This window comes from Meles meles, chromosome 1 (genome assembly GCF_922984935.1).
Source record: "Meles meles chromosome 1, mMelMel3.1 paternal haplotype, whole genome shotgun sequence".
NCBI classification, from domain to species: domain Eukaryota; kingdom Metazoa; phylum Chordata; class Mammalia; order Carnivora; family Mustelidae; genus Meles; species Meles meles.
The window spans coordinates 194,036,776-194,061,657 of NC_060066.1; the positions used below are offsets into that span (position 1 = coordinate 194,036,776).

General features: G+C 55.6%; 1 protein-coding gene across 1 annotated transcript; it reads left to right on the forward strand.

Moving 5' to 3' along the window:
* Positions 1-290: 290 nt before the first annotated feature.
* On the forward strand, positions 291-24,296 carry LAPTM5 (lysosomal protein transmembrane 5). The gene is made up of 8 exons (XM_046027990.1): positions 291-456; positions 14,460-14,553; positions 15,239-15,315; positions 16,814-16,945; positions 17,609-17,731; positions 19,585-19,680; positions 21,607-21,699; positions 22,909-24,296. Exons 1-8 carry the CDS (start codon positions 370-372, stop codon positions 22,996-22,998), a joined length of 792 nt encoding a protein of 263 aa, XP_045883946.1. The 5' UTR covers positions 291-369; the 3' UTR covers positions 22,999-24,296.
* The last annotated feature ends 586 nt before the right edge of the window (positions 24,297-24,882 follow it).

The following is a 24,882-nucleotide window of genomic DNA, read 5'->3' on the forward strand; positions in this document are numbered from 1 at the left end:
ACCTCTCCGGACCTCCATTTCTCTGTCTGGAAATGGGATTGGTAAAGGCTGCTTCTAAGAGTGGTGGGGAGCATCCTGTGAGCAGGGCATGTGTCTGCTTGGCTACCGAATGGCAGGGTCCTGGGGGGCAAGGACCTGCCCTCTCCAGGGAGGCCCCCCCGGGGGGTGGCAGAGGGTCAGCTGTGGGGCTCTGGAGGCAGACTGTGGCCCTTCCCTGCTGCCCCGCCCCCATGGTGATGAGTGGGGGCCCCTGCCTGTCTGAGAGGCAGGAAGGAAGTGAGGAGGGCAGCTTGCAGCTTCCCCTTTTCTGCCCTGCTCCGGGCGCTGTGCTCTCCCTGTCAGTGCCTAGGAGCAGGGGACAGCGGCACCATGGCCCCCCGCGCGCCTGCCGTCCGCCAGACCTGCTGCTGCTTTAACGTCCGCATAGCCACCACTGCGCTGGCCATCTACCACATGGTGAGTGTGCAGGCAGGCGTGGGGAAGCTGTGTGTGCGTGTGTGTGTGCGTGTGTTGTGTACGTGTGCACGCACGGGTGTGAATGAGAGGGCCCCCATCTACGGAACTCCCCACCATGGAAGGACCACCGCCCACCACCTCTCAGTGGGACCCTGACAGATTCTATCCCTGCTCTGGGCCTCAGTCTCCCCCTCTGCCGAACAGGGAAGGGGGCCCTGCAGCCACGGCCGGGTGGAGCAGGGTTGGGAGAAGGGGCCTCCTTCTAAGTGAATGGAACTCACTCTTTTCCCCCAAGGCTCAGTTTCTGCCTCTGTAAAATGGGATGACGTAGCATCCACAAGGTTCCAGTGCAATAGCAGCTGGGAAGGGGCTGTGGAAGGCAGGCAGGTCTGAGGAACCAGACCGCTTCTGGAGTAGGATCCGCTTCTTCCCCGGTGGGGGCCCTGGGCCTTTCAGCTGGGAAGGAAGGCGGGACTCCCTAGCAGCGAGCGAGGGGGCTGGAGCCTCTGGTTGGTAGCTTGGCACCCCACGGCCTTCTCTCCACCAAAGGAAACTTGGGATCTTGCGCTGATGGGTAGGATGGCTTGCCTGGCCCTCGCTCCGGAGAAGCGGCCCGGCGGTTCCCCTTTGGAAGCTGGTGTGTACACCCAGCATGGAGCCTCTGTCTTCTCTGAATGCAGAGAGACGCTGGGTGAGCCACGGTCCCCTGGGACCAGAGGCTCCCCACTCTATCTCGGTGGGTGAAGGTTGGGGTCTCTGTCCAGACCCATCTACCCGCACCCCCACCCCCTGTACCACTCTGAGCCACACCCAGCTCCCCCAGGGCCTGTGGGTAACCGTTTTCTCATGAGCCTAGAAGGGCTTCCTCAAAATTAGCCTAAATCTGGCATTCTGTGGTGGGTGTCTGTGACCTGCTTCAGCCTGGCTGCACCTGCCTTCTGCTTCGGGGAAGGTCAGGCAGGGCTGTGGCCAGAGCACGGCCTTCCAAGGGGCGTCGGCTCACAGCCTCTGGGTGCACGCCTGTGTGCAAGTCCTGGCCTCGTTGCTTCCTAGCTGTGCGGCCTCGGGCCGCTTACCTAACCTCTCTGAACCCAGTTTCCTCACCGAAAATAGTGCTACCTCTCTGATAGGGCTGCTGAGAGGATCAAGGGAGTTCATATCTACAAGGCACAGAGCAGCGCCTGACGCAGAGGAAGCGTTTGTTATCAGTGTGCGTCAGACCCAGCGCCCACTGCCGCGTAGCCGGAGTCAAGCTGTCAGACCCCGGAATGCTGGTTTGGGGAGTTACTCAGAGGCCGCCTTGCCTGGCTCCTGCCAGAGGGCTGACCCTGAGAGATGGCAAGGGCACCTTGGCTGTCCCCACCCCCAATCCTTAGGGCCTCTTCAAGCTCTGAGATAGCAGAATGTTCTCTGAAGGACAGTGATGGACACAGAGGCTCCCTGTGGGAAGTGGGCCCCTGGGCCCTGACCCCAGCTCTGCCACTAATTGGCTGTGTGACCTGGGACGACTTTTTCTCTTGGGCTTCAGTTTTCCCTTTAGAAGGATGATGGAGGGTGTCAGGGAACTGGCCCTGGGGGTTCAAACTCCATCCTGTTTGCGGGCTGCACAGGTCACAGAAGGGCGGTGGCACAGACAGTCGGTGCTGACCTGGGGGCCCCGTCCTGGGTCGGCTCTGGCTTCTGCTGATTGCTGCCACCGAGGAGTAGTGGCCCGAGAGCTGCTCTTCTGTCGCCTAGGGAAGCAGGAGACACAGGCTTTTAAGCTGCATTTTCTGGTATATTTCTGTATCGGTGACTGATTCAAGATGGAAAGAGATTCCCGTGCTGGCCAGACCAAGTCCCTACGCAAGCCATGAGGGCCGGCCGCTGTCCCGCACGGCGCAGACTTGGGGACCCTTGAGGTTTCCTTTTTCTTTTTTTAAGATGTTACTTATTTATTTATATGGCAGAGAGACAGCAAGACAGTGAGAGAGGGAGCACGAGCAGGGGGAGTGGGAGAAGGAGAAGCAGGCTTCCCATAAGCAGGAAGCCCAATGCGGGGCTTGATCCCAGGACCCTGGGATCATGACCTGAGTCAAAGGCAGATGCCCAACAACTGAGCCACCCAGGCGCCCCACTGGGGTTTCTTCTTGATCCCACTGTCTGAGGTCCTCACCTCTACGTGGGGAAGTGACATTGGTGTCTGCTCACAGAGCTGGAGAAAGTGCGGGCAAGTGATCAGGGAAGCCTTCTTGAGGTGGTGACGTTGGTGGGGGCATAGAGTTTTCTTGGGGGGAGTACGGACAGGGCGGAACAGGTGTGCAAAGTATAGAGACCGAGGAGTGGCAGCTTGTGTAGAGACACTTACCCAGATCAACCTGGAGGCTTCGGCTTGGGCGAGGGAGGTGGTACGGGCTGATAGCAAGCTGAAGCCTTCACTGTAGTATACTACTGATATCTGGGGCTGGAGAATTCTCTGTTGTAGGGACTGAGCTGCACACTGTGGAATGTTTACCATCATTGTTGGTCTCTCCCCACAAGACGCCGACAGCACCCCTGGGCTGTGATCACCAGAAATCTCTGCAGATATTGCCGAATGTCCACTGGGGGAAAAATCACTCCCAGTAGAGGATCGCTGTCTGTAACATGAACCATGGGAGCCATGGGATGTTCTAGAGCAGAAGGCATGAGAGCAGAGGGGAAGCCTGGATGCTGGACTCCTGGCCTGGGCCGTCCTCTCTGGGCTCCTTGGTTGGTTGCAATGGAGAATCATGGTCTGGAGAAGCCTCTGCTCCTTCCCAGAAAGGACAGGGAGGGTCTGGGTGGCAGGTGTGCTGGCAGGGTCCCTAACATCTGGATGGAAAAAGAGAAGTTGCTGTCCAGATGTGTCGATGGCCCAGACTGTCGTCATCTGGAGCCAGTCATGGATGACAACGGCACACTGAGAGCTATTCCTGGCCTTGGCCTCTCTGGGGAGGGTTAAATTAGGTCTTTGGTATCCTAAGACAGCGCTACACTTTATCGGTCATGGGGGACCTCCTTATGGGAGGATCCTCTTGTGTCCAAGGTCTGGAGGGTCTCCCTCAAGGTCCCGCTGGGTTTGTGTAGAGGGTTTCCTTGGTCACGGGTGATTTCTGACTCAAACTTGCATGTGTAAAGGAGTCAGAGAACTTTCTTTTCTTTCCTTCCTTCTTTTTTCCTTTCTTCCTCCCTCCCTCCTTCTTTCTTTCTTTCTTTCTTTCTTTCGATTTCATTTATTTGAGAGAGAGAGAGTGAGAGAGAGAGTGAGCATAAGCCGGGAAGAGGCAGAGGAGGGAAACAGACTTCCCTCTGAGCAGGGAGTCCGATAAGGGGCTCTATCCCAGGTCTCTGAGATCATGACCTGAGCCGAAGGCAGATGCTTAAACGACTGAGTCACCCAGGACCCCCAGAGACTTTTCTTAAATTGGCCTCTTTGGCCCTGGCTTGTCTGGCAACCCAAAGTACGTCCTAAGCCAATGACAGGAGTGGGCAAGTCCCCAGAAGACCCCTTTGCCCAGAAATACCTCCTTCCCTGACTTTTCCCCTCCAAGCTGCCTAGAATTGCATTAAAATGCCTTGCCCAGATGAAAAGCTTGCACCTGCCTTAGGCCAAGGAGAGAAGGAGGCTAACTCTGGCTATCTCTGGGTGATAACGTTGTGAAAGCTCTGATTTTTTTCTACACGCCTGTATTCTCTCTACTTGGTACAATGAACATAAACTACTTTTTTTTTTTTTTAAGCTTTTGTTATTTATTTATTTATAGTATGAGCAGGGGGAGGGGCAGAAGGAGAGGAAGAGAGAATCTCAAGCTGGCTTTGCAAGGAGCAGGGAGTCCAACTTGGGCTTTGGTCCCATGACCCTGAGATCGTGACCTGAGCGGAAATCAAGAGTCGGTCACTCAACAGACCGAGCCACCCAGGCGCCCAGTGCGTGTACTGCTTTTTAAAGGAAACTTAATTTTAGAATGGTTTTGGATTCACAAATGCTGTGAACACAGTAGAGTTTCTGTTCGCTCCTCACCTGGTTTCCCCTGGGGCTAGCATCTTACATTAGAATGACACGTTTGTCACCATCGAGTCCCCACCAGGACCCTGACTCAAACCCAGGCTTTAATCAGATTTTCTCAGCTTTTCCCTCAGATCTCTTTTCTCTCTCAGGATCCCATCCTGGGTACCATGTTACATTTAATCCTCGTGCTTCCTCAGGTTCCCTTTGGCTGGGACAGTTTCTCAGATTTTCCCTATTCTGGGTGACCTTGACAGTCTTGAGGAGTACTGCTCATACATTTAGTCAAATACTCATCAAACGGGACGTTTAGTTTTCTCTTGGTTGTGCTCGGGTGAAGTGTTCTTGGGAGGGAGACAGCAGAGGCAAAGGGCCATTCTCAGCACAGCCTATCGATGGTGTGGACTCCCAACATGTCCCATCACTGTTGATGGCGACCTTGACCGCTGGGCCAAGGTCGTGTTTGTTGGGTGTCTCCCCCGTGTCCCCCACCCCATACTGTCCTTTCTGGAAGAACGTCACTGAAGGAGTGGAGAGTTACTTCTGGAGGGCGGATGAGCTACCTAATATTAGAGATATTTGGAATTTCTCATGGGAGATCGGTTTGTTCTCCTTATCTGTTCTATAACTAAACAATGTATTTATTTACGTCTGTAGAAACTCGTGGTTATTTATTATATGCTTTGGGTTATAACCCAGGACTGCTTTATTTATCTGGTTGCTCTAGCACACTACTCTTTAAATTGGCAAAACAAAAAAAGTCAAGCGAACCTCTCTTGTATAAAGGAGCCTGTTCCTAATGCAGATAAATTCTCCAACATGACTTCATTTTTCCGTGCTAAGCCCCGGGCCAGGGTTCGGGCCTGACACATCCGTGGCCTGTGCCTCCAGGGACTCCAGGCCCAAGGAGAGGCGTGATGGTGGCTTTGCTGGATGACACGGGCACACTGATGAGGGGCCTGAGCCCAGTCCTGAAATGGAGGCTGGGGATTCAGGAGCGGCTTCTTGGAGGAGGCCCGAGGTGTGCGAAGGATCAGTGGGTGTGTGCTTGGGGCTGCTGGGGAGGGAGCAGCCTGAGCAAAGCCTCAGGGGAGGGAGAGGTTCTGTGATGTTTGGAAGACTGAGACATTCCTAGAGCTGGGGGTTAAGGGGGATGGCTGTGAGGTGTAGTGGGGGAGGCTGGACGGCGGAGTTCCTCATTTCTTTCAGGCTTCATAGCCCAGAGGATGGATCTCTGCTTGGTCCAATCCTCTCCTTTTAGAGATGAAAAAGCAGAGGGCCAGGAAGGTTCCTGGCTGGCTCCAGCAGGTACACAGCGGCTTTTCCTGGGGCGCCCCTTCCGGTACATAGGTGTGGGGAATGAACCGGTGGGTGAACAAATGAATTCCTTACCTGGCCCATGGGCTGGGGGTGGCCCGCCTGTCTGGGAGACCCTTCCCTCCCCCAGTCTTCATTTCTGCTTTATGGTCTAGCTCATAGGAAGCATCTTCCTCCAGGAAGCCCTCCTGATTTTTCCCTCTCAGACTCCCAGGGGTTCTTCTTTCTGTTCCATTTTGGGATTGAAAATCATAGCACCGTCTCCATCACTAACATGTGATGTGACCCGGAGTAAGCAGACACCTTTGCCGTCGGTGCCTCAGTTTCCTCATCTGCTACCCAGGGCTAGGAGTCCCTGCCTCAAGGGTGATTGCTTTGAGGTATTGAGCTGGTGTGGCCCTGCTGGAGTGAGGGGCTGCCAGCCGGGGCCCAGAGTGGGATGGGGGAGCAGACACACCTTTGAAAGCTCATCTGTTTAGGGCCTAAAAATAGGCCCCAACTGCCAGGTGGGGAAAGCCCCAGATGAGAGTCTGTTAGGGCCTCTGCCTTCACACCTGATGCCCCCATGTGGGGCAGAAAGGCCTTGGTCTGTGCCCCTCCTGAAGGTGTGAAGAGGCCGCTAGGGGTAGAAGGGGAGTTGGGGTTCCTCCCCAGTGCCATGGCCCAGGAGGCCCAGTTGGGCCCGAGTTACGCTCCTCATCTCTGGGACGTGCAGCCTGCCTTCTAACTTGTAAAATGTTGGAGGCCCACACAGCTACTTGTGGAGGCTGCTGGACCCACTGGGGCCTGTGGGCAAGATCCCCTGGGGGCAAGGTGGAACATTTCCTGTGCCACCAGGCCTGGGGGGCTGAGTGGTGGAGGTCTCCACCCTGCGAAGTGGGAGAGGGTAGGCCAGACCCCAGGCCAGGGAGACACCAGCTAGGAGGAGGGGGTCCTCCTGTTCAGACTGGGCCCCACGACTGGAGGCAGAGTCTGGGGGGCCCTGATGCTTCTCGTAACCACCCTGACACTGAGCTCCCCCCGGAAATGAAGCTTTTATTTTGAGCCCAAGGCAGCAGAGCCGGAACCCAGACTTCACTCTGTGCTTGCTGCGAGGCCTGTGCTGGTCTCTTTGGGGACAGGGGTGGCGGGGGAGGCGACACAGAGGCCTGAAGCCCTAATGGTGCAGGAAGCTGAGCTTGAGGCTGTGCAGGGGCGGGTGCTGGCTCCCTGCCCTTCCAGCCCACAGCCCTGCTGTGAGCCCAGGGCCTCCCTCCCCCATCCTCAGCCTCAATTTCCTCCCCTGGCAAATGGGGTCAGTGACGCTAGCATGCAGGGTCATTCTGAGACTCACAGGAAACCAGGTGAAGACACACCCAGCACCACAAATGGCAGCAAACTTGGGAGCCCCCGTTCGGCAGGAGAGGAAAGAGGCTTGGAGGGGCCAGTCAACTTGGCAGTCTGTGGTGGAGGAAGGAGAGCCCACCCCCCACCCCCCACTGCCACGCTCATGGTCCGGACCGTGTGGTGAGGGTGCGCCTCTTGGCAGTGACTGGCTAAGAGTCGCCTCTAAGAGCTGGGGTCCTGGCTCCTCCAAACTTGGAGCCCACGTGTAAAGACGCAGTGTCAGTTTTCCTGCAAAATGGGGAGTAATGGGGAGAGTAGAACTTGCCTCCCAAGGCTGAGCTGAGGATGAAGGGCTGCGGGTGTCTCCAGGAGGTCTTGGCCTCTGCCCCGTCCCATGAGAGCGGTCGCCTCAAGGAGGGGGGGTGGCTTCGCTCAGAAGGTAAAGAGGGGTGGATTGATGGCTTATAAGAATAGTTTGGATGCAGGGTGTGTCCCCAGATACTCAGGAAGTGGAGGATGATGGGGACTTCAGCCAAACCTGGAGAATGACCCTGAGCCCCTCCGAAGCCCACCACGGTACTTCATTGCTTGAATATATCCCATGTATTTGCCTGTCCTTCTGTGGAGGCTTGTTCTAGTTGGGGAGGTTATAGTTAGAGTGGCTGTGGCCGTGGCCATGGCCGTGGGGGGGCTCGTGGTTCGCCGTCCACACACGAGCACTTCTGCAGGTCAGTGCGTCTTTCTGAGTGGATCCACCTTTGGTAGCAGACACATGTCACCTCATCTGCTCCTCGTGACAGCCTGACGAGGAAGGGGATCCTTCCCTCTGTTCCACAGATGAGGGAACTGAGGCTCAGAGAGGCAACGTGGCCAGGTGGAGGGGTCAGTGGAGAGTGGAGAGGGCAGGGGTGGGCGGGAGGAGAGCAGAGCAGCAGCCTTGGTGGGGGTTGGGGAGGAGAGCCGGCTCTGGAGCAGGGCAGGGCTGCCTGGCCCCGGGCGGTAGCGGAGCCCGGACTCCTCCAGGAGGGCCCGGCAGATGGTATCTGGGGTTGGCTGGGGAGATAATGCTGTGGGGGAATGCCCCCCCCTCCCGGCCTTCATAAGTGTCTGCAGGAAGTATGGGCTGGCGAGGAGGGGGTGCGGGAGGAGAGCTTCCTCTTGACGCTCCTGTGTCTGGTTCTCTTCTCCTATCCTCCCCCCCAGACAAGCCAGGGGCCCCCAGGGAAGACAGGGTGGGCAGGTGAGCTTCAGCGAGGGTGTGATGATGACGAGGGTGATGATAATGGTTTAAATGTGCTGCCACCCTTGGGTCGCTAGGCCACCAGAGCCAGAGGACACAGGGTCAGGGTGGGGCAGCCCTGACAAAGGAGAGGGGCAGGAAGGGGTGTGCGCCCTGGGGACCCACTTCCCATTTTGCAAACTGCATTATCTGCTGGGGAAGGGTTGAGGACATGCCCGGGCCTGGCTCCTTGTGCAACCTCTACCAAGTCACACTCAGCAAACCGCACCCCCTCCCCCCTGCCCCGCCGCCCTCACTGCTCTCCTCTAATGTAAGTGGGGGGACCATCTGGCCAGAAGCAAATAAAGTGGAAGGCTCGGAAAGGGCCCCGCATTGGCTGGCACCTGGTAGGTGCTCACCGAGGAGCAGGGCTCTGTAAAGGGGACCCCCTGGCATCTCAGAGGCTGGGGCTCTGCCCGCCTGTTTCTGAGATGGTGTTTCCCGAGCCCCCCAGAGGTCAGAGACGGGGAGCCCACCTCCCTGGACTGGAGAGCGGTGTTTGAGCCCGAGAATTAAGGATTTCATGTCACCGCCACCGCCACCATGATTGTCATCGTGGTCGTCCTATCAAGATGTCACTGCTGTCACCAACATCAGCAGCAGTGTCATGGCCATATTATCAAGGCAGTCCATCACGGCTTCCCAGCATGCCCACTGGGGTTCTGTCTATCGCCCTCTGTCACCTGGTCACAGCCACGGTCACTTCTATTATTGCTGCCCCTGTGGTCAAAATGGTGACTGCCACACCAAACCCAGCCACATGATGGCTAGTCCCCACCTCCCAGCACGGTCACCCCCATCAGCCCCACCCGGCCAGCATTTTGTCCATCACACTCAGCCGGGGCATCGGCGCTGTTGTGGCCCTGGCCATGTTCACTGGTGCCCCCGTGTCTCCCACCCTCCATGATTTTGCTGCCTCTAGTTCATTCAAGCTGTTGGCTGCTCCTCAGAACCACCAGGCAAACCCACAGGCATTCTCCCGACTTCCTGGCCGCTTCCCCCATTGCCGAGCTCCGGGAAGTTGTATGTGTTATTGAGAGAGAAGGGATGGGCTGGGGATGAGAATGGGAACTGAAACCGGGAAGAAGCAGAGGGAAGAGGTACAAAAGAGGAATGGAGAGCAGCAGTGGTGGCGGGCTGGGCTGAGCCTGGCTACCACGGATGTGGTCTTGTCGCCTGAGCCCTGACTCGGCGTCAGGACTGAGGCTGATTCTGGTTCTGCAGCAGACTTCCCATGTGAACTTGGGCTGGTCACTGCGTTGTCCTGGGGCTCACTTGCACACTGGTAACATTCCCTCCCTTAGGGAGAGGCACTCCTGCCTGTGGGTTTCCCTGGAGCTGCCCTCCCAGCCTCTGGGCCTCTGCACAACGGTGTTCCTTCTTGCCTGAACGCTTTTTTCCTCTTCTCTGTTGGGTAACTCCTACTTATCCTTCAAAATCCTGCTCAGACTTTTCCTATTTGTGAAACCCTCCCTGAGTCTTTCAGATGGTGGTGATCACTCTCTCATCAGGGACCCATAGTCCTCCTCGTGTCCCTTGTGGCACCGAACACACTGGTGACCCGTGGTTTCCCCAGGGTCCATGACACCTGCAGGCCAGGCCACGGTCAGTGGCTTTTCTGGACAGAGCCTGGAGCCAATATGTGCTCCAAGAGTATTTACCAGATGAACAAACAGAAGGAGTGAACGAATACCTATGCAGATTAATGAACCCTGACCAACGTGTTCGTTTGTGGAGCACTAGCTGTACGCCTGGTTCCATGCTAGCGTGTCCTTTGACCTGACAGCAGCCCTACGAGGCAGGTCTGGTTATTGTCCCCATTCCCCAGACAAGGAGACAGGCTCAGAGAGGTTAGTGGCTTGCTCAGTGGCACAGATCTTGGGTCGGGCCGGGGACCACCTGACCCACACACTCTAGCTCTACTCTGCATGACCTTGATGCTGCAGAGGGAAGGCAGAAAGAGATGCTGCGCTGGAGGAGAGGGTGGTGAGTGGCTGCTGTCTCCCAGGCTTGTGGGAGGAGAAGAGCCCTGTCCTATCCCCAGAGGTCGTGGGTCGTGGGAGAAGGCAGCTTTTTGTCCTGGTGGGTACTGGCAGGGGTGGGGTGTGCGGCAAGGGGCAGGTGAGGGCCTGGGCCCTGGGACATCCGGAGGCTGGGGGGCTCCGGGCCTCTCCCAGCATTAACTGCAGGTGAGCCAGTTACTTTCCCAAAACTACAAAGGCTCTTGGTCAGGGACATGGGCAGAGCGGTGAGGGCCTTTTGATGTGCAAGGTGCGTCTCCGGGCAGGCCACCCTGGGTGCCCTAGGGGTGAGAGGGCATGGTTTGCAGGAGTTCAACCATCCCAGGGGCCCTGGGTGCAAACAGGGGTGCCTGTCCTCATTGGCCAGAGCAGGCAAACTGAAGGTGGGGCCAAACTGGGAGCTGGCCGAGGTTACACAGCTGGGAGGCGGAGGGTGCTCTCATGTCCCAGCTGCTGGGTCCTGAGCAGGGGTGGTGGCGGTGGTGCTGGTCGTGGTGGTGGTGGTGATGGTGTCCAGAACTGCCTGGGGAGGGTGGGCAGCTGGTTGGCAAGACCAGGGGCTGGGCCCACTCAGCCCTGGGTGGAGCCCTAGGGGCACAGGCTCCAGGGTCCAGATCCCTGCCGGGCCACGTGACTTCTCCTCTCTGAGCCTCTGTTTTCTCATCTGTAAAATGGGAGAAATATTGCTTCTCTTGCAAGGTTTTGGGAGACTGTGATGTAAGCCTGTGTGTGCAGGTCTGAGCACACAGTACGTACTCAAAAAACGTCAGCAACTTCCCATCCCATCTCCTAGGGAGGTGAGACTCCGATCTTTCTCCTGGATTGAGGCTGGTGTCTTCTGACAAAGGTTAGGGGGACAGCAGAGGGTCTGAGGCCGATGCTGAAGTTGCCTGGCTCTGAGACTCGGGGCTGGTGCCTGCCTTCTATGGGTCTCAGGGTTCTCATCTGGCAAATGGGGACAGAATTCTCTCTCTCCCCTTCCAGGACTGTCGGGAGGGTAGAAATGGAGGAAAGGCTGAGCCTGGTTTTAAACCCAAGTGGTTTGTACAAAAGAAGGACAATTTCTTGCCCCTGCTGCCCTGGGAACAAGCTGTGGGGGGAGGAGGGTGTGGTGCCCCTTTGACTCAGCCAGGGCGCTGGCGTGGGAGTAAGGAAGGGGGCAGGCATCGGGCAGAGGTCAGAGGCTGGGAGGTGCTGGAAGGATAGTGGAGGGCGTCAAATCTAGGGCTTCTTGGCCTGGGCTTGAATCCTGGCCCTACCCGTTACCAACTGGAGGCCACCCACAGGTCACTGGATCTCTCTGAGCCTCGCTTCCCTGGTCTGTGAAATGGGGGAGGCAGTATTCAGAATAGTCCCTTGGCTGGTTTTGGGAGGATCACTGGGACGTGAGGGCAGCGCAACTTAGTCAGGGTGTACCAGGGTCCCTCCCCTTCCCTCCCCTGCTCAGGGTCATGGGATATGTTGGGGCAGGTTGTGGGGGGTAGCTGGGATGCTCATGGCAGGATCACAGGTGCCGTGGCTGGGCTGTGAGAGACGTTTAGGGCCCGAATTTAGGGGTTGCGGACAGCTGTGGGTTAGCACTGGTCTCCAAAGGGGGGTGATGCCTGAGATGATGGCCGGGGGCCCCAGGAGGACAGTATTAGAATTTCCATTTTTCAACTACGTTCTTTAGTAACTTCTGGATGTGTGTGTGTGTGTGTGTGTGTGTGTGTGTGTGTGATGATGTTGGTAATAACAGAACAATAGCACACGCATATAATTTTGAAAGAAAGAAATATAGAGGAGTGCATTCAAAAGGTTTTCCTGACATAGGTACCTGATAAAAATATCCGCACTCTCTGGGGGACGGGCTAGCGGGGTCCCTGAGGTGTTTCAGGGAGTGGGGTGTGTGCGAAGACACCAGGACATCCCTGGGGGACTTGAACTCGTCTCCACAGTATCCGCAACTTGCTGTATGTCCTTGGGCAAGCCGCCTAACCTCTCTGAGCTTATCAAACAGAGGGTGCTTAGAAAATAAGTGGGCAGAACCCCTTTCAAGCAGCTGGAGCTTGGGATTGTCTGCTTCTGAGCTTCGTTCCAGATCTCCGACAATTCTGGATTCTTGGGACTTCCAGAGTCTTCTCTTGCCACACCTGGTAGACACTCATGTGCCCTTCTAAGTGCACCTGCATCTTATTGGTGCTCTGCTCGCACACCTCCAGGGATGGGGAGCTCACCCCCTAGCAGGGTGTCCTGTTCTATTCTGGATGGACCTGTCATCTGCCTCCCTCCCTCCTTCCCTCATTAGAGGTGAAATTGGGGAAGAGAGGGACTGGAGCCTCAGGCTTCAGGGGCTAAGGAAGTGTTTTTTCTCTTTTGGGGCTATTTCCTGTGGGTGCCAGCCACAGCCCCCACAGCATCTGCCTTCCCCTCGGGGCTGATCGCAAACTTTTTGGTGAAACAAAGCATTTTTGGTTCACCCTGCACCAGGTTGATGGGGCAGCTAGATCGAGCTCTCTGTCCCCCCACCCCCCGGCACCCTGCTCTTGGTCCGTTCCATGACCCCCTGTAAGCTCACAGGAGCCAAAAGCAGATTGTGTTTGCTGAACACTCACTGCAGGCCCCGGGCTCAGTGCTTTAAAAACACAGTGCAATTTATTCGTTACTAAATCCAGTGATTGCTAGTTTCCAGAGGAGAAAACTCAGAGAGGTGAAAAGACTTGCCTAAGGTCACGTATGGACCCGGGTTCAGCTCCATCTCTCTCTGACTCTGGAGCTCAGCTCTTCATCACTCTTCCGTGCCGTCCCTTTGTGCCCTCTGAGCAGAATGTAACATGGCAGGAAGACAAATTGAGACCTGTGTCTGAGCTAAAAAACCCTCACACAGTGAGCAAGGGGAAAACAGATGGTGGGTATTTTGTTGCCTGTCAGCTAAGCACGAGCTAAGCACGAGTTACTAGTGCAGGGCCATCCAGAAAGCCAATGTAAACTTTGGCTATATTAAAAGAGGTAGGGCATCCACTGTAAGGAAGGAGATAGTCTTGTGATTCTCAGCGTGGCCAGACAGTGCCTGGAGAATTGTGGGTGTGCAGTGGTGGGGGAAAGGCAGGAGGCTTGCTGCAAGGAGGTGGACACACAGAAGACTGGGAGTTCCTCTGGCTGGAAGTATTTAAAGGAGTCCTGCGTCTGGTGGCAGAGGGCACAGGCACGGTGACTTCCGAGGTCTTTTCAAATTTGTGGCTGGACTCCTGTTGTCACCAGGGCCACAACGCTCAGAGCTGTTGGATTTGGATAGGGTACATTCATTGTCCATCCGTCCATCCGTCCATCCATCCATCCATCCATCCATCCATCCATCCATCCATCCAACATAGTAGCTAGAGCAATGAACAAGAGAGACACAAGCCTTCCCTGCCTGGAACCTACCTTCCGGGGAGGATGACAGCAATCACTATAGTGAGCAGAGCTACCTTAAGTGAATGATTCCACCCGGCCCCACTATGATCCTACGAGGCAGGTATTATTACCTGCATTTTGCAGATGGGGAAATTGAGGGGCCATGGGGGTTGGAACTGGCAGGGCTCCCTGGGGAGCCATGGCTCAGGTGCTGCCATGCCTCTGTGGGTAATTCCCAGAATCTAGAGCTCTATGCTGCTCAGAAACTCTGACCAAGATCCTGTAATGCCCAAAGCCCGTTGTGGTAAAAGGGGTGCAGAAGAGGGACCCAGGTACTGGTGGGAGCCCTCAGACGCTCCCCCTCCAAACTTGACCTTCAGTGGTCACATTTATTGTGAGAACCAGGTGCGGTTCTAAGTGCTCTCCTGGGATGTCCTCACTCACTCTTCTTAGGAAGCGATAGGCACTAGTCTCATTTTACAGATGGAAAAACTAAGGCACAGAGAGGCCGAGAAGCTTGCCCAAGCTCACACAGCTGGGAAAAGGAAGAAAGCTTGAGCCATCTATGTGTACAGGTCACACTTTATTCAGGATGCTCCATAGACCCAGCCTTCCGGGGGGGAGGGAACAGGGGTGGATCTGTGCAGGCCCCACTGAGGGACGTTCTGTCTGCCCCCAGATCATGAGTGTATTGCTGTTCATCGAGCACTCAGTGGAGGTGGTCCACGGCAAGGCGACCTGCAAGGTGTGGCAGAAGGGCTACCTCCGGCTCGGTAGGTCCTGGGGACTCTGGAGCGGGAGGGGCAGGTGTGGGGAGAGCAGGTGCGGAGAGGGGCCCTGGCTCTGGGCAGACTGGCTGGGGTTTTTTGCCCTGCCTCTTCCTTTCTGAGCCCCAGGTCTTTCCTCTGCAAGCAGAGACCTGTCTCCACCCAAGTCTCTAGGTGTGAGAACAGAAAGTGCTTTGCAAACCCAACTGCCTTAGGAAGGTGACAGCAGGACTGTCCTGATTACACCTGTCAGTGGCTGCCCACCACCCTGGAATGAGACAGAAACTCCTCACGGTGGGATCCTGCCCCCACTGGCCTCTCTGGCTCTGGGTTGCAGCACCCCCTCGCTCCCTGCTCCTGCTGTGTAGACCACATTGAGCTCAGCCCCATCACAGCTGCTTGGACTCCTGGTCACTCAGCTCATGGGCTACCCCCTGAGAAGCCTTCCCCGGCCTCTCCCTGGCTAAAGTAGACCCAGGCCACCCTCCCACCCTGTGTCCCATGTTACCCCAAATGCTCTTTTGCTATCTCCGTAGTCCCCCAAGACTGAGAACAGCAGGAGGGCAGGGGCTGAGCTCACGCCTCACTGTCACAGCCCCCACACCAGTGGTTCCCAAAATGTGGTCCTCGGAACCCACCTGGGGTCCCTGGGGTCACCTCGGAGCTCCTCACTGCCCTCCTTGCCTTCCAGCTAACCTGGTCTCCAGCTTCCTGCTCATCACCATGCTCTTTGCCATCAGCTTGAGCCTGCTGATCGGAGTGGTCAAGGTGAGTGTTTGTCAGGGGAGGGGAATGGGAGTCAGGGCCTGGGAGCTGGCCGGGAGCCCCAGCTACCCTCCTGCCCACGCCCATTCACACCTGCTGGGTGGGCAGCAATGGCCACCAAGAGGGTGGGAGGCGGGTGTTTTGGGAGACCCCCCTTCGCCCTGCACCCTAGAGATTTTCATGCTCGCTTGCAGTTTGGAAAGCTTCGTTTCCATACCAGACTTCGACGCAGACCCCCCAGGTGTGGGGTCAGGCACATGGACACTTTCGTCATACCAGCTGGTGACACACATGAGCGAGAAGAGGAAGGGTCATTTCAAGACGTGGGGAGGGGAGAAAGCAGTGGGTTTTGTAATCAGGGAGAGGAACCAGACTAGGGGAGGGTAGATGCGTCAGGCTCAGTTCCACCCAGCTAGCTGGTGAGAGAAAGAGAGAGGCTGTGGCTCAGGCTTCTGTGAAGAGGAACCCGGCTGTCCCTTGGCCCCCAGGGGGGCAGGAAGCCAGGGCCTCACCACACAGCCACCGGAGCAGGACGGAGCGAGAGTGTCCTCCCTGAGGAGCTGGTGGGCTGGCACTCACAAGCCGGCAGCGTGGGGCCAGGAAGGAGGGGGGCTGTTTGGAATACGTCCCCCTTTCCTGCACTGCCCCCCTCACTCCCAGAGCCAACAGCATCCTTCTGGAAGCTCTGTGCCCCAGGGAGCGATTGTACCTTGTGCAGGGGGCTCCCTGGTGCTCGCGCAGAGACGGGCATGATCCAGCTAGGAAAGTGGACCAGGGTTCCAGAAGGCCCTGAGACTGAGTCTTGGCTCTTTTGGCTGCCTCCTGAGTGATTTTAGACAGCCACCTGAGAAACCACAAAACCACCCCTTCTGTGATTTTGTCCCCAAGGGTGGGTTCATGAGCACTCATACTGGTCACAGTAGTCACTTGCTTGAAGCTGAAGGAGAGGACCTTCAGCCTCTGACACCAAGGGCCTGTGACCATGACCAAACACCCCAAGAGCGGTCCACACAGAGGAGGGTCCCACCACCAAAGCTGTGCGGGCCTTCCCTCCCCCTCACTGGACCTTTGCTTATGTTGGCCCTTCTGTCTCCAATACCCATCCCATTTCCTTCGTGGTTCTTTCCAGATCAAGCCTCAGCGTCCCCACCTCCAGGAAGTCCTCTCTGACACGTTCTCATCTGTAAAATGGACGCAAAGCCCTTCCTGGCTGGGTTCTTGAAACCCTGCTTCTGGAGGCCCAGAGGCACTTATCTCTGTGTCTCCGGGAACACCAAGACGCCTGGCATTCAGGGTCTGGGTCTTACGTTCTCCGCATCCCAAAACCTCCTTCAGGGATGTGGGTCTACCGGGAATGACCTCGGCCCAGCCAGGAGGGGAGGATTTGGGAGAAAGCCATATTACCCAGGGAGGGAAGGGAGCTTCCGGTGAGGTTGGGGGGAGGCACATGGGGACCTCAGGCTGTGGGGTACTCCCTGACAGTGTTGAGCCTGTCTTTTAGAACCGGGAGAAGTACCTGCTACCCTTCCTGTCCCTGCAAATCATGGACTACCTGTTGTGTCTGCTCACCCTGCTTGGATCCTACATTGAGCTGCCCACCTACCTCAAGTTCACCTCCAGGAGCAGTTGGGTGGTGAGTACCCAGCCCTGCTCCACGTCCCTCAGCCCACCAGCCTGGGGAGGTGGCAGGGGCTCTGTCCCCTGGGCCCTTTCTCGTGGATGAGCCCGAGCCCCATCAAATCAGATCAGCTTTCTTCCTCTGTAAAATGCACCCGCGAGGGCTCCCCATCCCCATGTGTTGGGGCATTAAGAGAGGACAGTGTATACAGGGTGGGCAATGCGTTGTGGGGACTTGGCCAATACCAGCCGTCTGAGTTTATGCTGCAAGGAAGGGTGCATGCCCACTTCCATGCCCAGACCCCGCTTTGTCCCTCCTCTGTAACCAAGTGGAAAGAAGGAAGATAAAGTTGATTAAAGCCAATGATGAACATCCATAGGGGAGATGCCCACGATGGAGGTGTCGATCCCTGCCACAGCTCCCCGAGAGTTACTTTTCAGAATTTCCTGGAAGAGATTGAATTGCTGGTCCTAGGCTGGGCATCAGGAGACCCCGGTTGGAGCCCAGGTCCCGCCGCCAGCCCTCGGCAGGATGTCTCAACAACGGGCGTCTGTTTCTTTCTGGGCCCCATGGGTTAGAAATTCCTCGGTGTCTCTGGCTGACTGTGTCGAACAGCACAGGGACCTCTGGCTTAGGGCTTCATTGCTGGTTTGTCTCCTTCCTGCCTTTGCCCTCAAGGGCCCTTCCAAGGTCCCACTGATGACCCTGCAGCTGCTCGACTTTTGCCTGAGCATCCTGACCCTCTGCAGCTCCTACATGGAAGTACCCACCTATCTCAACTTCAAGGCCATGAACCACATGGTGAGTGTAGGCTGGGGGCCCCCTCCCATCACGGGCTGTGCGCCCTTGAGCGAGCTGCTTCTGCTCTCTGTGCCTTCGTGCTTACGCTGGGTTCCTTAGAGGTGGAGCCGGAGAAGAGGGTTCTTGTGTGAGCACCTGATTGAGGGAGAGCTCTCTGGAAAACCCTCAAAAAGGAGAGGGAAGAGCACATGAGAGCAAGGGAAGAAGCCAGGCAGACCTGTGACTTCACGGATGGCCTGGCCTGATCCCAGAGGGAACCTTGTGGTGTGAATTGCATCGCAGAAATAATATTCATTTTTTTTTAATTCATGGAGAAAGGGGGCACTCAACACATCTCAAGATGGCCCTTGAGGTTTCTCTGCACAATTTCAGGGCGCTACCCCGTATAACTAAAGAGGACTAGATGACTGCCCCAGGTCCTTTCTCTACAACCCTTGATCATTGATAAAGTAGCCTGTTTTTTTTTTTTTTTGTTTGTTTTTGTTTTAATATTTTATTTATTTGACAGAGAGAAATCACAACTAGGCAGAGAGGCAGACAGAGAGAGAGGAAGAAGCAGGCTCCCTGCAGAACAGAGAGCCCGATGCGGGGCTCGATTCCAGGACCCTGGGATCATGACCCGAGCCGAAGGCAGAGGCTTTAACCCACTGAGCCACCCAGGCGCCCCAGTAGCCTGGTTTTTATAAAGATGCGTCCTCAGATTTTTGCAAATCCCCAAATCAACACCACTAAAGTATGTAATTATCCTTGGCATGATTATCAGCGTAACCGCACATACAATACATAAAAAAACTACAAAAGCATTCCGATATGACAGGATGGGTGATTTCCGGTCTCACGTGTTACCTATATAACTTGTTCCCACACATCAGCCTTGCCAAAGAATGTCACTGTTCAGGTAGGGTCTTTCGCATTTTCGAAATTCCGAGTTTTGAAATGTTGAATTTCGAACATTCGCATTTTCGCATCATCTTTTATATAATCCCATGTTTTGGTTTAATGTGGGATTTAGTATTTCACTCCAAAGTGTGGATGAGCATAACAGAAACAAAACACAACCCACAGTCTCATTCTCGACCTTAGAAATCATTGTGGCAATAAAGTAAATGATTTTGTGAAGTTCAGGCTTTAATTCTATATACACTCTTCCGGCATGATGAAATTCTTGAATCAATGAAATATCAGAGTTGAAGAAATTAAGGATGTCCATGATAAGAACACAGGCGTGCGCGCACACACACACACACACACACACACTCAGATAAACATAATAAAGACTCTAAGGGAAAAAAATAATATTCATTTTTTATAGCGGTCTAACAAATTATCCCCAAACCTAGTGACTTGAAGCCATGCACAGCTGCCATCTCACAGTTGCTGAGAGCCAGGAATCTGGGAGTGGCTCAGCTGGGTCATTTGCACGCAGCGTCTCTCATGAGGTCCCCTCCGCCCCCTGAGATGGGGATGGGGCTGTGGACGCCAAGGGCTTGACTAGCTCTGGAGGGGCCATTCCCAAGATCGCTGGCTGGCGCGGCTGTGGCATGCCCCCCACGTGTGTTGTGACAGGGTGGTTCTGTCAGTGAATCTAGCCTCTAGAGACGGGCCTGCTTCTGCTGGGGGCCGGGGGGTCCAGCCAGGGAAGAGCCAACTGGGCTGGTAACCACTGCACCTGCTTCCCTTGGTTTACTTGCCTGCCGCGGGGGGCTCATGGTAGGGAGCGCCTGCCTCCTAGGGCTCTGGTAGGGGTCAGCCGGGACAGCGGCTGTACCACGTCCTCTTATTCTTCCACGTGTGGACCCTGGAAAGGTTCCTTGTGGGCAGAGGCACTGATGCGGCCCCCAAATCTGTTGCAGAATTACCTCCCCAGCCAGGAGGGTGTGGCTCACAGCCAGTTTATCAAGATGATGATCATCTTCTCCATCGCCTTCATCGCTGTCCTCATCCTGAAGGTGAGAGGCCCCCCGACACGGCTCTGGGGAGGGTGGGGAGCCCGCGTTGCCCAGGCCCTCCCACGCAAGACGGTTAGGAGGCAGAGAAGTCTTCCAGTGTCTTCCGCTGCTGCCCTTTTTGCTCTTGGCTCCTTCCTCCAACCCTCCCACACCAGCTCCTTGGACCCTACTTGGGATCCTTGGGGACACCGCACTGAGGGGGAGGGGCCGCAGGGAAGACCACTGCGTTCGAGTGTCAGGGACTTAATGTGTAACCCAGAAGAGACCCTGATCTAGGGAAGGAGGAGCTGTTCTGTCTGAAATCAGATTCAGAAAATCTTGAATATGAGTCCCAGCTCTCTCCTTGCTAGCTGTTTGGTTGCCCTCCGAGTCACTACTCTCTGGGCTTTGGGTGTCATCTGTGAAAGGGACAGAATTAATATTGCTTTGCCCCTGTCACAGTTTTATATGATTCAGGTCCCAAAGTAAAGATGGGTCCTGAGGTCATATTACTAGAGGTTTGGTGGGGAAGGAGGAAGGGGAATAGTTTAATTCCTCTCTGAGGTGGTCAGGCCCAGAAGATAGAGTTCCATGTCAGGTCCCCATTCTTAGAGAGAGATGACAAACTGGAGAGTGTTAATAGCCACACAACCAGGAGAGAGGAGAGGTAAGAACACTCTTCCATCTGAGGGAGTCAAGGAAACCAGGGCAATTCAGCTTGGAAAGAGGTGACTCAAGGGGTTTCCAAATACCTAAAGGACCCTCATGGGGATTCTAGAGGCCAGGCCTGGAGCCTGTGTCCCAAAGCCCTGGGGAGGCTGATGTCAACTCGGCAGAAGGAAAGGCTTTCAAGAGTGTTCTTTTCTGATTGTGAAAGTAGGATCATGGTAGAAGTTTGGAAACTGCCGATGAGCAGAAAGAAGGCAATCAGCTCACTACCTACCATCACTCAGACACAAGCACCCCTGATACTGGGGCACATTTCCTCCCAGGCTTTCTGTGTGTGTGTGGGTGTAACTGGACGTCACTGCCTGATTTTACTGGCGCCCCGAGCAGCTTCTGCCATCATCTTTTGCCAGCCTGGAAACGGAGCTTCCCTCCTCTGAGCCTTCCTCAAAGGATGGGCCTAGCCTAAAGCCTTCAGTGAAGTTCAGTGAGAACTTTCCTGAAGGCTTCAAGGAGCCAGTGTGTGTGTGTGTTGGGGGGGGGGCGCGAGGGTTGACATCCTACACCCTCCTGGAGAGCCAGTCCCCAGGGCCCAACGCACAGCTCTGTCTCCCGTGCCTCTCCGGTTCTTTATCCCCCTTTGGGGGAACTTTTCTCTCTTCCTCACTCTGTCTCACTGGTTACCCTCCCTCACCTGCCTCCTACTTCATTCTTTTATAATCCATTTTATTTATTCCTGCCTCTTGAGTTCCCATCATGGGGTTCCATAAGACAAGAGAAATCTCAGAAGACAGCGCCCACCCTCTTTCCTTAGGAGGCATGTGGGGGCAGAGAGAGACCTATAGGTTATTGTTCCTTGAACAGGCCCCTGGGGGCCTCCCTCCCCACCCCGAAATTCCCCGCTTACTTACATCCACTGCTAAGAGAAAGCAGTTGTTTACATCACCGGCCATCTCAGGAGGTGGTGAGCTTCTAGCCCCAAGGGGGTAGAGAAGAACGATTTGCAGGACCATTGCCAGGGAGGCTGGAGGGAGGGCCCAGAAGTCCCCCAAAGCCCCCTTCTGCGCGAGGTCTGTGGGGCGGTGGGAAGAACTATACTCGGAACACCTGGGACCGGCAGGTGAGGGGCCCCTGCTCGGGGACAGGGGTCTGAACGCAGTAGCCAGATGTCGCCTTTTGGGCTGAGCTGGGGCTGCCCAGGAAGTGCCCGCATCTGTCCCAGGCCTGCCGGGGCAGCGAGGGTGGTCAGCAAAGCATCGTCTGATCTGGCTCTTTCTCCAGGTCTACATGTTCAAGTGTGTCTGGAGATGCTACAAATTCATGAAGTACGTGAACTCGGCCGAGGAGAGTAGCGGCTCCAAGATGCTGCAGAAGGTCAGCCCAGTTGGGGGATCAGGCTTGCCACTCCCTGTGTCCCCAAGGGCAGGTCTCTCTCCCTTCCTGGGTTGCGGTTTCTCCCCTTGTGAGATGATTGGACCAGAAGAAATGTGGAGATCTCTTCCGGCTCTGATAGTCTAGGATTTATTCCTTCATTCATGCATTCACCATTTTCTGCCTCATTGTTTGCTTTGCATCCAACCGTGAGGGTACCAAGAAAACAGATGCCACCCCATCCTAGGGGACTGTAGAGCCCACAAAAAATCCAGACACAGAGATCTGATAGCAATGCAGTGTGAAGTATGGGGGAAAGGGGAACATTGAGGAGGTACCTGGCTTCATCTGGGGTATCAGGGAAGGCTTCCTGGAATGGGTGAGACTCTCAGTTGATACAAGTTAGCTGGGAAAGGGGAAGGGACCTTCTAGGTGGAGGGATGAGGTACACTTAGAAGTAGCTCATTGAATACATCATGGGAAAAGGGCAGCTGGTTTAAATTTTTGGTGTCACTTTCCTCATCTGTAAAATGGGGATTGTATTAGTCAAGACCCTTTTGGTTGCAAGTGGCAGGAACCCAACTCAATCTGACTTATGTGAAAAAAAGGAATTTATTAGCTCCCAGAACTTGAAGGTCCGATGTAGGTTTGGCTCACAGAGGCTGGGTGAGTTGTCACACCTGGATGTGACCTCATCCTCTCCATCTCTTGACTCTGCTTTCCTTATGGTGGCAAAGTGACTGCCAAAACCCTTAGGCTGACATTCCCCCACCCTCTTAGCAAAAGGCCCAGGAGCATGTCTGAGGGACCAGCTTGGCTCACAAGCTATCCCCAAACCAGTGATGTTAGCCAGGGAGGACGAAATTCTTCTCTGAGTGGCCACACTCAGGTTGCATGTCCCACTCTGGATCTGAGGGGTGGGACCAAGTCTTCTGAAAGCATGTGGACAGAACATGTTCTCCCAGGGAAAATGGTGTTCGTTAACACCACACGGGGACTTGAAGCTGGGCAGGCAGAGGGAAGTCTGTCCCCTGTAGGCATAGACAGGGCACTTGTCTCGGGCATGCCGTGTCCAGTGTAGGAAGTCCCCAAGGCATGCTGGTCATCACCATCATCTGTTTTGTCAGAGGTCGGGGCTGGAGCTTCCTGATTCCAGGTTGGGATCCTGGTTCCTTCTGGCCAGTCCTCAGCTCCCATCTCTCTTGTTCACAGGTGGTCCTGCCGTCCTACGAGGAAGCCGTGTCTCTACCGTATAAGAGTCCAGATGGGGGCCCAGCACCACCCCCCTACTCAGAAGTGTGATGTCTGCCAGGCCCAGCCCCCGTGCTGGGAGGGGCGGAGCTGTCTCACAATCCGCTTCTCCGCTTTGGTGGCACCTGTGGCCCGGGTGAATCACCGGGCTGACTTCAGGACAACCCGCTTGTGTCCCCCTCGCTGGCCTGCTTTTCCCATAGGGCCTGGGAGACGCTCACGACTGGGTCAACTTCAGGCTGAAGGACTCCTTGAGTCTCTCGGAAATTTGGTCCAATCGTCCTTGGCTTATTGTGATCAGCCCCAGCATCTGTTTAAACCATTTGTCATTCTTAGCCCAGTGGGTTTGGTTAAGGGACGTGCAACTTGACCTGGGGAACCACGTGGCTGACAAATGAAAAGCACACTTCTCAGGGCAGGGAGCCAGTTGGGGGGGGGGAAGCTGCCGTCCATTGCATTGGTTTTAGACAGTTGTCCCTTCACATGCCATGCGGCCAAGTCATCGTCCCCGGGTCCTCCCTGCCAAACACCTATGTCCAATTTCTGGTTTCAACAATAACAGCCAGCCAACCACCGGTCGATTCAAAGCAGGGATAAAATTCAATAATAACAATAAAAATCAAATGAGCCCCAAACCATTCTCTTCCATCGAGTCCAGTAACTGGCTGCCCACTCCGGTCCATCCGGTACTTCCGAGGGGCTGCGTCATTGTTAGTTCAAACGAAAATTCGTGCACTTGCCCAACGTCATCCGACAGCTTCTTCCAGGAGGTAACAGTTGTTCCCACCACTGAACTGTCCCCTGACAAACGCACAGTCGTTTTGCTGGAGACAGTCATCAGCAACAGTCGGCCACACGTGGTCAGCGTTCTCCTGTAGCGATGGGGTTTGCGACAAGGGCGGCCTCAGGCGCAGTCATCCCCGGCAGTGAGCTGCCACCATCCCCCAGCGGGGGCCCCTCTGTCACCAGTCTGGGCTGAGGCCCCTCCCCGTGCTGCCCAATGCTTGTGCTTACACAGCAATTTTGTCCTGACATCTGGCAGGCTCGGGGGCTAGACTAAATCCACGTGTTGGTTCGGTCAAAGCAGGGGAACTCTTTGTGGGCTCAGACTCTGCCATGGGCGCTCGTGGTGGTGGTGGCAGATGGGAAGGTTGGGTCCCCACACCCCCTCTTTTGCCTGTTTCTCTGCAGGCTGGGGTTTCCCAGGGACCTGATCCCGAGGTGGAGATAACACGGATACGGAGGCAGGCTCTCTGGGGTCTGTGGGGGGGCTCCCCGCCAGCACCTCCTCGTTTAATTGCTTTGTGTGGGACGGGGAATAAGTTTGAATAAAGCAGCACCACGCTTCACTTTGGCTGATGTGGTTCTTAAAATGTGGCGTAGGCAGGGCTGGGAGCGCTGCCTCCGTTTCCCACAAAACGAGCACGTGCACACACACACGCACACACACACGCATGGATTCATTCAGTCCAGAGACTCACGGGGGCCATGTCCAGCTGCAGTGTCTTGACCCAGTCCTGTTTCTGATCACAAGTCACGGACACATGAGTGCCCTGATGTCTCCCCAGAGAAGGTGTGAAGTCCACTCACCTGGAGAGTGCTTGCCCGGAACCAGGTCCTGGGCAGGGTACTAGGGGTGACCGTAATGGTCAGATGTGCCTCCAGTCACCCACAGTCTGGGGTGGGAGAAGACAGATCAAAAGTGATTATCATAGCCCATGGCCAGCACCATGATAAGGATAGTCCCAGAGATCCCTACAGTCAGTGAAGGCTTCCCGGCGGGCCTTTCACCAAGCTGAGCTAGAAGGAGGAGAGGGCAGTGGTAAGCAGAGGGGGAAAGGACACAGAGGGCCCCTGCGGAGGTGGGGAGAGGAGCCAGGGGAGGTATGTCGGTGTGGCTGTGTGTGGGGATGGTAGCCCAGCAAAGTATGGGGC

Excerpts from the sequence above, each read along its gene's own strand:
- LAPTM5 (XM_046027990.1), top strand. The coding sequence starts at position 370 with ATGGCCCCCCGCGCGCCTGCCGTCCGCCAGACCTGCTGCTGCTTTAAC. Across the intron at positions 16,946-17,608 it reads CCTCCAGGAGCAGTTGGGTG|GGCCCTTCCAAGGTCCCACT; the intron begins GTGAGTACCCAG and ends TTTGCCCTCAAG. Across the intron at positions 19,681-21,606 it reads TCGCTGTCCTCATCCTGAAG|GTCTACATGTTCAAGTGTGT; the intron begins GTGAGAGGCCCC and ends CTCTTTCTCCAG.